General features: G+C 58.3%; 1 protein-coding gene across 3 annotated transcripts in view; it reads right to left on the bottom strand.

Annotated features, from left to right (window-relative positions):
• Positions 1-293: 293 nt before the first annotated feature.
• The window catches only part of BIN3 (bridging integrator 3), a 42,338-nt gene continuing 32,179 nt past the window's right edge, over positions 294-10,452 (bottom strand). For all 3 annotated transcript variants that reach the window (XM_042983260.1, XM_007093900.3, XM_042983261.1), the window contains 5 exons: positions 9,372-9,508; positions 8,774-8,814; positions 4,225-4,366; positions 3,875-4,009; positions 294-1,165 (listed from right to left, as the gene is read on the bottom strand). In XM_042983260.1, the coding sequence (XP_042839194.1) occupies positions 1,019-1,165; positions 3,875-4,009; positions 4,225-4,366; positions 8,774-8,814; positions 9,372-9,508 (602 nt within the window). In that variant the 3' untranslated portion in view covers positions 294-1,018. The remainder of the gene's footprint in view (positions 1,166-3,874; positions 4,010-4,224; positions 4,367-8,773; positions 8,815-9,371; positions 9,509-10,452) is intronic.

Below are 10,452 nucleotides of genomic sequence, written 5' to 3'. Positions count from 1 at the left end.
ACAAGCTAAGTGTCCTCCATAGCTCCTACCTTCTTCCTCTTCTAGGTCTCCCTGTGCTGCCCCCTTCCTCCTAGTCCTCAGCCTAGCCTCTGCTGGATGGGGGGTGCAGCATCTCCAGAAGGTGGGGCCGGGTGGCAGGAAGACGAGCCCCAGGGTGCTCTGGGTCCTGCCCCCTGCTGGTCAAGAGACACTATGCCACAGGGGTGCTGTCAGCTCAGCAGAGGGCAGCACCACCCTGACACAAACCTGGGGTGGCTCTCTTCTCTCCTCAGTTACAGCACAGTAACAGCTGGCAATTTTATTGAAAACTTTACTTGAAAAAATAAAATTTCCAAATATTCAGGTGAGACAAACCCACTGTTCTTGCTTTGAGGCCTGTGAATCAGGCTGTGACATTTTGTTGGTTGACAGCCTATTTACATGAGCTGAGTCTGGTTTCCTAGGGAACCTACAAGGCTTGGGGTTCTTCTCTGCACTTGACCTAAGGGATAGAAGTGGGTGAAACCAGTTTTTATCATGCTGGGAGTCTGGGCTAGAGGAGAGGCAGTGTCTTGGGCCTCTCCCAGAAAAGAAGAGTCTGAAGGGGAAAGGCAACGAGGGTGGGTGGACTCCCAAGGATGGGTCTTTCTTTGGAGGTAGGTGAGATCACAACCGTGCAGGCAAGGCTAAGACCTCAGGTGAGCGGACAGAGCCTCTGCCTTTGAAGGCTGGAAGCTTGCTCAGGTCCTAGACCAGGCTGCCCTTTGGACGGTTCTTTTGGAAACAAAGCCCTTGGAGTTTTTCTGTGCTGCTTACCTGTCTGAGTTCTTGCTATGGGTGGGGAGGCAGCAGCCTGCTTGGGGCTCCTGGTGCCAGGCTCACTGCAGAGGTCTGGTGAGGTAGAACAGGGGCCACTGCTGTCCCCATACTTCTCTCGGGGGAGAGCCTTTTGCTGGCTGTCGCCTGAGCCTAAGCTTAACAAGGGCTAAGACCAGAAAGGTTGACTTGTATCCCAGGAGTCTGAAACGGTGGCGGGGACTCAGTCATCAGCCACAATGGAGAGGGCTCTGAGCTCACTCAGTCTGGCCTCATTCTCCCTCTCCCGCTGCTCATCAGTGTGGCCAGGCTGGTCGAGCTGCTGGGTCAGGTCTCCGAAGATCTTCTGCATTTCAGAGTAGTACCCAACCTGGAGGCAGGGATGGAGAAGGAGGTTGGCAGGTGCTGGGCTCCTGGGGTACAAAGCCCCCTCAGCATTGCACCCCCTGGGCGCGTCCCAGAGGCCCACATGCTGCTTGTTCTCTTAAGCAGAGCGCTCAGGCTGGGTGGAGGGGGCTGGCTTCCACTCTTCCCTCCATCACTGCCCTTCCTCTCAGCCCATCTCCTGAAACTGCAGGGCAAGTAGGGAAACTGAAGCCACAGACCCCAGCCCTTCAGGAACGTCCACTGCTGCTGCCAGGATGGCAGAGGAGGGGGGGCAAGGGGGCCTTGGTGAGATGGATGGAGGCGGGGGTTCTGACTTTGGAGCCCTCCAGGCAGCTGAGGGGCGTTGGGGCCTGTGCCGGGAGATATAGGACAGTGCAGCCTGAGGCTGGCTGAGGGCACTGGTAGGACCCTCCTCGAGTCCTAAGGGAAGCCAGGGAGTCAGGCACTGACCCGAGGTGCTTCAAGAAGCTAGACCTTTGTCCATGGGCTTTGGGGGGCGTGGCTGGCCCCCAGAACCCTGAGAGTCTTAGAGGTAAAGGTGAGAAAGGTGACCCCCCCCGCCCCCCAGCCGCGTGTTCCTTCCCAACCTGTCCCACCATTAAGCATGCTGCGGCTGTTTGGCTGGAAAGCAGGGCTCGCAGACCAGCTCGTTTCCGTGTCCCTATGTGTGTAGGCACCGGGGCTGATGGGAGAGTGGGGTGGGGGTGTGCTGAGGACAGGGGAGACCCCTCAGCAACTCTCCGATGGCTGAGGGCTGCTCAGACCAGGGGCCACTGCCTCGTCTCCACCTCCATGACCAAAGGCAAACACTTCCGTGAAAGTGATCCACACTACTCAAAACTCTATTCAGACACTGCTTCCACTCTAGACAGTGGAGTGCTGTCACTGGGAAGGCCAGGCCGAGTGGCAGGTTTGGTGGCAGGGCCATGGCTCAGCTGCTTCTGAGGAGGGGTCTGTCATACCCCCACAGCTAGATTTCCACTGGGCTGAGGGGAGCTAAATGAGGGTCTCCAAATGCTGCTGTCCCCTGAGGGGACGGGGCGTAGACCAGGGCCGGGAGAGGGCAGGGGATGGCCTGCCCTACCCCCACTCCCCGCCCCAGAGCCGCACTGCGCAGGCTGAGTCACTAGGAATGCTCACTTCTCCAGTGACTAATGGCAGCGACAGCCTCGGGAGGGGGAGGCTGGTGCTGAGGAGGCAGTAAACAGTCCCTATCCACCCCGCTGCCCGGCTACGGGGCATCCCTAGCCCCTAACCTCAGGTCTGGGCACCCTGGAGCTTCCTCCCGTGAGCGACAGAATGGAGGGGGCAGGGTAGCATGCAGGGGGCCGGGAGCAGGGGTGGTGGTGGCACAGGGAGGGAAAGCACGGGTCTCCTTAAACACATTCCTCCACAGACTAGGCTGAGCCTCTGGAAGGAAGTCCTCGTCTCCAGGAGAATGCTCTGGAGGCAGGTGTGGAACCCCCCCTCCCTGCCCCCCTTCACTTGTGCATGTTGGTGCTCTGCCTCATTTCTCCCTAGCGGCCAAAAACATGGTCACTAAGTTCCAGCTCCAACATCAACCCTGCTCGGGGTTCTGAGCACAGGCATGCAGCCTCATGGGTTTTGGTGTTCTCCAAAGGCTGATAGGCTGGGCAGGTAAGGATCGGGCTTTTCCTTGGGTGCCCTGAGGCCTTTCAGCTTCGTCACCTTGTTGACTGCAAGGAATGAGTGTGTCCACTAGAGGGCGCCAGACACCCAGGCCAAGCACCGAAGTGGGCAGGAGGGGGCCGAGCCTTTAGCTTTGTCACCGGCTGGGGAACGGTGGGAAAGGTGGCAGGATGCTGAGTGCCTGCAGGAGGCTGATGCGGGGGCCCCACATGGCAGAGACCTCTTGGTTTGGCACCTTAACCTCCTCTCTTTTACAATGGGGAGAACAATCCCTGCTAACAGTTTAAAGAATGGCCGGGGCTGGGGGGCGGGGGGGTTGCTATGCAGGAGCTACACGCAGCTGGACATTGTGTCCTCAAACCCTCGAGTGGTGGGAGGCCTTAGCCTGCTTCCCACCCTCCAGTTGCCCGGCACCGGTGCTACCCCGGGCACCTCCATGCACACCTGGCCAGAGGCCGGCCTGCCTTTCCACTGGAAGGTGCCCTGTGGCCTGGCACCCAGGCAGAGGCCTTGAGCATGGCCCTCCCCAGGATGTAGGGAACCCTCCAAGGGTTGCTAGAAGTCAAGAGAGCCTGTGGTCTCCTGCCTAGCGAGGAGGAGCAACTAGAGCGGGGAAGCAGGGGTGTGGGCCTTTGCCCTGCAGGCCTCTGTGCTGGACCTGAGCACACCAGGCAAGAAGAACCTGCCCGTCAAAGTGAGGTGTTGAGAGGGTGGCTCTCTTCTTGCCACTGGTGGTACAATGAGAGGAGAGAGAGAACTTGAGGGAAAAGCCATTCGACAAAAAGGGGTCTCATCCTGGGACTGTGATTCACCAAAGAGCAACGGAGGAGCCCAGGCGGTAAGTCCAGCAAATGCTCAGAGTCAGACGCAGACGCAGTGCCGGGGGCAGGGTGGCAGCACTGCTGACTTGGCGGAGAACGGCTAAGCCACCCTCCCAGTTGGGAAGCGGGGACAGGCGCGAGGGTGTCTACAGAGCCCAGGACCATCTCCCAGGGGAGCAAGCATTTGCCGTCCTTTGGGGCAGGGTGGGGAGCCGCCTCACCTGCGCTCGGATCAGGGACTCGAAGCTGGGCTGGAAGTAGTCCAGGCGGCTGTTGTAGAACCGCGGCATCTCATCCAGGAGCTGCTTGTTCTTGGCCTCAAAGTCGTCCCGCACAGGCCGAAGCTCTTCTCGGGCCTGAGGGACAAGACACTGGGTGTCACAGCTCTTGGCAGCTTATCCAGAGTGTGTGCTGGGGGCACGATGTGTACGTTGGGGGCGGGGGTGGGGTGGGGATCACATCTGGTGTCTTGGTCTCCTAGCCCCCAAAGCTGGTCCCCAGGTGAAGGAGGAACTTGCCACACGTCACCCACGGGGCCCGTTGTCCACACCCCCCTCTCCCTTCTTAGTACCTGGTGGAGTTTGGCCAGCACTGGCCCCGTCTTCTCCTTCTCCTCGTACTTCTCCACCTTGGCCTGCAATCTTCTGTAGTCCTGCAAGGCCTGCTCCCGCCGCTTCACCGCCATGTTGAGGCTCGGGAAGACACTGCTAAACCTGCCGCACAGTCGGATACAGGCTGTTCTTGGAGCCGCAGCCCAGCAGCTCGGCGTCCATTCAAAAATACATACTGAGTGCCTACTAAGTGCCAGACCCTGTTCTAGGTCTTGGGGATTTCACGTGGGTAAGACAGATGAGGCCATGGCCCCTGGGGAGCACCCACTGCTGAGAATGCCGTCCGGGGTAAGGCCACAGGAAGGAAGTAGGACTAAGGGTCACTCTACTGATCAGAGTGAGCCACAGGGGCAGGAATGCAAGGAAGCCACTGGCATGGCCACTGCCCCTTCCCCACCCATCTCATATGACCCCGCACATGACAGAGACCTGTCACAGAGCATGGGAGAGCTGAAGACTCTTGGGAATAATCTGTCCAACATCTTCCTTTAACACAATCAATGAAATTGAGGCCAGAGAGATGACATGACTTGTCCAGGGTCACAACCAGGATAGTGACTGTCCAGCAGAGAGCTCAAGCATCCCAGTTCTCTGGCACCTCCCTGCCACCTCATGGTGGCACTAGCAGTGACAACTGCAGTCGAAACCTAGCCTTGGCCTATTTCTATCAGCTGACCGTGAGAAAAGCAGGAACCCTCTGGTTCTGCCACTGAAATGGCTGAACCGTTGAACCAGATGTTTGTGGAAAATGACTCAAGGACATGTTGTTGCCCCACCGGGACTAAAAAGGACCACAGGGAATGCTGAGGAGTGGGCCACTCACAAAGAGTGGGAGCGGACACTTTTGGCCCCTGTGGGCATCATCTTTGTGATGACTATCATCTTTGACTGGGAAGAGCAATGAGGTCTTGAGACAGACACCGGGCAGGACTGCATCCCAGGCAGGGACGCTGTATTTCCCTTGATTAGAGTGTTGGAGAAGGCAAGGCAAGCCTGCAAGCAGGTTTTCTGGAACTGGACGGGAAGAGATGGGGCGAGCAAAGCCTGCAGGGCAGGAGGCGGCAGGAGGCATCTACCCTGCAGGTCGGGCCCTGCAACTGAGGAAAATGGTGGCACAGTGGTTACTCGGGGTTGAGAGGCACAGAGGGGGCACTCGGGGCCAGAAGACTGGGTTTCTCTAGGAGCGGCCGGGACAACATGCTGTGGGGACCTCCCCTTCCACAGTGCTGGGGCCGGAGGTGCCCGTCAGCTCCCGGGCCATCTTCAGGCAGTTCACATGCCACAGGAAGAACAATTTTCCAAGTCTGCCTCTCAAAGAAGCATGATCATGAATTTGGTTTTTAAAAGCCCCAACAAATCACGAGTGCCCGTGACATAAGAGTAATGAAGATTTCTGCCAGAGAACAGAGAGCATAAATTTGACCAAAGCACTGAATTCCCCAGCCAAGGCTATAGATACAGGCAGTAGGTTCTGGTCAAACAAAAGCCTTATCCCTAAGAAAGGACACTAAAATGAGTCCTTCTAACTGACTGGGTGACCTAATGGGCTCACTACCTAACTGGAAAGGCTAGAAGTGGGTAAGACATGCCCTTAGACAAATCAGTCATCAAATCGATACTTGAATGACTGATCTGCCAGCAGAGGAGCCTCCTTGCTGCTGTGTGAACTGGGTGTGGGGAGTAGTACCTTCAGGACAAAGGCCCCCTATCCCGGGTAGGTCTGAACAGATAAGACCATGGGCAGGGACCAGCCTCACTGTTTGTGCCTCAGGCAGCAGCTCTGAGGGGGTCTCAGTTGCTAGGCAAGCCCCTCTCCCCTCCTGGGAGGAGTGTGACCAGCAGCTGAGAGGCCTGTGACTCAAGGAAGCAGGTGCAACGGAGCCTGAGAAACCACCACCACCACCACCACCACCACCCTCTTGACCCCAACCAGACTAGAGGCCACAAGTGGCCACCCTCATTCTCTCATTAGAAGTGGCCTGCTTAGGTGGCCCCAGTGCCTGGGCCTCTGCTGTCCATGCTGCTGGCGGCCTGGGAGGAGTGGGCACGGACAAGAATGGGGCAGGAAGCAACAGGTGGAGGGTTTCCTCCTATTAGGAAAGAGGGCAGCACCAGGGATGCATTCTATGGGTGCCAGGCGGGACGACCACCATGCTGGTGGCTGAGCAGTTCCGGATGCCCTCTGACCCCAGAGCACTCGTCTCTTTGCTCGCCCTCAGTTGTCAGCTGGGGTTGATTCCCAGGGCTGGGATCAAAGGCACAGAAACGACAACTAAATGCCATTGCAGGGGTTGGGTTTAGGCCTCCCCTTCCACAGATGGGGAAACAGATTTGGAGGAGCAGGGCGCTGGCCAGGGTCATGGGCTGGCTGGGGGCCAGCTGGGACTGCCCGCCTAGCACTTTCCCCACTCCGCTGCAAAGCGCCCCCTCGGCATTTATGGACCATCCTGGTCTTTCTTCCTGAGAGCGCCATCATGGCTTCAACACTGGGTCACAAGCTCCTAAAATCTGTGTTGTGTCCGCCCTCCAGAGAAAGCAGAACAGGGCTGGGCCTACACCACACCCTCGCTGAAGCTCTGCCCAGGTGACTGTCCTAAGGTTCAACCAAACTGCCTCCCCTGGGTAAGCAGTGGGGTGAGGAGGCAGTGAGAGGGAGGAGGGAAAGGGGGAGGGAGAAAGAGGCCGGCTGGGAGGTAGGCTGGGAGCAGCCGGCCCTGGTGGGGAATGCCTGCCATTCCTCAATCTGTGCCCACACAGCCGGGATCTTCCACCCACCAGGAAAGGGAAATTGAAAGCATCCCCATCCGACCATGTGAACACAGCCCAGAGACTGGGGGATTAGAGGCCGAGCCCCCTGGGGGGAGGCTGGGGGCGGCAGGGTGGCCATGTGGTGATGTTCTTCATCAGAGGACAGGAAAGCTGCAGTTTCCTGTTTCCGGTACTGGGGTCCCTGGGAGCTTCTCTCCTGGCAAGAGGCGGCAACAGGCAGTGCCGGTTTTATGTGGTTGGGGGAGATCGCATGTCGGTTACGGGATGGAGAAGCCGGCCGGGTAGGCAGGCAGGCCCGGGGGGCTCAGGCAGAGGTCAGCGGATCTGCTGCAGAGATGGTGCCCGCCTCCTGTGCCACTCACCCACCTTCCTGGCAGGTGGTGGGCTGCTGGGGCGGTGGGAAGCAGCCGGGATTTCTCTCCATTTGGCTCTAGAAGCCAGGCATCAGATTTCAAGGCCGCCTCCTTGGTTGTGAAATCGAGGTTGGAGTCAGTCCCCTAGCTCTCTGAGCTGGTGTCCCCTGCCTAGCTCTGCCAGCCATGGGTGTCTCTGTGGCAGCTCCTGGAACGCCAGGGGCAAGGTCTGCTCTGCCCGTGGTCCTTCCCACCCAACTGCGAACGCTCGGTCCTGGGGACCCGGTCAGAAAGCCACCAGCCACGGAGCCCCTGCTGCCACCTCCCTCCTGAGCCACCAGCCTCCTCGGCACCCAGTTCCTCGTGTGGCCCTGCAACCTGGGCCCGAGCAGGGGGTAGGGGAAGGGGCCCAGGGAAGGAGGGTGGGCCGAGCCTCCAGACAGCCTGGCTCAGAAAGAGCTTTCCCTAACCCCACCCCTTGGACCTGAACAGGGAGTGAAGAGCTCAGTAACCTCAAAGCCAGGGGCTAGAGGACCAAAACCTGCTCTCTTCATCTCCCTCTGGGCCCCGATCCAGGCCTAATGGTAATTAGCAGAGCCTCATTACCCAGGCCTGGTGAGGCAGCTGCCAGGGACCACCACAGAAGAGGTAATAAAGTGCAGCTGCCGGGCTGGAGCGGGAGCCTTTCTAGGTCAGAGTCAGTTTGGGAGAGGCTAGGGGGGCAGAAGAAGTGATCTGGAGCTTCAAGGCAATGCTCCTGCCTGTCCCCGCCCCCCCCCGCCCCCCCCCCGCCCCCAGCCCACCACCTCAGGGGACCCGGGGATAGGCCTGTCTGATCGCTGCCCAGAGCCTGCCTGAGAGAAGATGAGCCTCGCAGAAGAATTTCTGACCCTGTCGGGTCACGAGTTTGGGGACCTTCCCAGGCAGGACCCTGCTGCTGCGCCCTTCCCCATGTGCAGCCACCCCCACATCTCCGAAGCCGGGCGCCGCAGGCAGCTGCTCTCCCGGTGCGGCGGGGAGATGAAAGGCCTTGCTCATCCCCGCTGAGGGCTGGCCAAGCGCTCTGCTCGCTTCATTCAGCAAGCTCTGAGACCTCTGGCTCTCAGTCGGGAACAGAGGGAAAGATGGCAAAGTGACCACTGACTAGAGGCTGTCTGCTGGGGCAGACCACGAGTCACTGAGTGCACTGGGCAGGGCGGGTGCTCTGGGGCCACAGATCACATCGCCAGCGTCCCTGTTGAGTTTCCGGTCAGCTCCCTGGGAGTCTGGGGTTCTAGGCTGCTGGAAATGATATTCGGTCCCCAGTCGGCCAGTTGACCTGCCTTTCCAATAAGCGCCCCCAGCCTAGTTCCCTCAGGCCTGTGGTCCCCAGATGACCACTACTCACTTTTTTAAGGGTTCAATCACGGTCTTTTGGATCTGGTTCACCTGTTGAAAGAAAGACCCAATGAATCAAGACCAAGGGGAAGCCGGACTCTTCCTAAAAGGGGAGGATCTACGTTCCTGAGAAAGGGGACAGTCAGGGCTGTCCTGAGAGCCCTGGGTGGGGACGAGATGGGGTGGGGGGCACCCCTGACTCCGCAGCTGGAGCGAGGCGGAGAGGACGATGATGGCCAGGACGTCGAGGGCACCAGGGAGTACTGTTCTTGTTCCAGGTCTGTTCTCCTCCCGCCAGCACCGTCTGCAGGCTGCTGACAGCCGTGCTCAGGGGGCAGGCTGGGTGGGCAGCTACAGAATGTGTGAGGGGCTCCGGGTGAGCAGAGCTGCCCTGCCTCCCTCGGGGTCTCACAGTGAGCGATACGAGCTCGTGGGAGTCACGGGCAGCACAGGGTGCCGAAGCAGGTCCAGGAACGAGCTCACGGGGCTCGTGACACACGGGCGTCAGAGCACTGAGGGCGTCGGAAGACCGAGCCCTGGGAGGGCTCTGCACGGGCGCTCCACCCAGGCAGAAGCCACGGGAAGGGGGAGAGCAAGACCCCAGCTACCTTCTCCTGGTTGAAGGCGTCCATCCGCTTCATGGCTGTGTCCAGGGCTGTCACCATGTTCAGGAAGTCCTGGTCTTGCTCGCAGAGGGGATTGGAGAGCAAGTCCAAGGATATCTTCACAGCAGATTTGGATAAGGCTGTAAGAAGTCAAAGCTCGGTGAACCTATGAAGGGACAGGCTTCAAGGTCTTGTCCTTAGGACCCTGTCCTTCCTCAGTCCAGCGGCCACACCCTGACCGCCATCCCGGCCATAGGCCAGAAAAGCTACAGAGTACCACAAGCCGAAAGTCAGCGGTCCTTACTGGATGGTGTTTGCTCCTGACCATCTGAGGCTGCTCTGGGTAGTTCTTCGGAGCACCTTTACCTTTGGCAATGACTTCATTTCCCAAACTCTGGGTTTTAACAGAATCCTTTGGGCGGGAAGCTGTAAAAAATACCTATTTTCTAGCTCTAAAGAGTCTATCTCAGTAAGTCTGTAATCCAGAAACATGTACCTTAAAAAAAACTCTCCAGGTGGTTTGGGCATGAAGCTTGGTTTGGGAACCTCTCACGGACAAGAGTAAGAGTGTGCCCCACCAGGGCTGGCAAACATACCATAAAGGCTAGAAATCAAGATGGCAGGCTGTGTGGGCTGCATGGTTTCTGCTGCAACTACTCAACTCTGCCACAGACAGTACCTAAAGAATGGGTGTGGCTTTGTTCCAATGCCCCTTTATTGACAAAATGAGGCCAGATTTGGTGTGGCCAGGCAACCCCTGGTTTCAATGACATACACTCAGAAACTTGTTTTCCCCTGAGCCTCTGGAGCTGGTACAGACCCTACCGAGCAAGCACGGCCCCTTCCCAGTCTCTTCCTGCCCCTGTAGACTTTTGTTTGCACGTAGTGGAGACTGAGAGACTTGTACTTTAGACCAAAAACTCCAAAGCTGCTGACAGGTTTCCATCCTGCCTCTGCAGGGTTCCCGTGCCCCCACTGTTTTATCCAGGGCTCATACAACGCAGGAGACATTTCAGGTAGTGTATTTTGGCCCCGTTTTACAGATGAGGAGGGTGAGGCTCCAAAGAGGTTATAACTCCCTCAA

Source organism: Panthera tigris, chromosome B1 (genome assembly GCF_018350195.1).
Source record: "Panthera tigris isolate Pti1 chromosome B1, P.tigris_Pti1_mat1.1, whole genome shotgun sequence".
In the NCBI taxonomy this organism is placed as follows: domain Eukaryota; kingdom Metazoa; phylum Chordata; class Mammalia; order Carnivora; family Felidae; genus Panthera; species Panthera tigris.
This window is presented reverse-complemented; position numbering and strand designations above follow the sequence as displayed.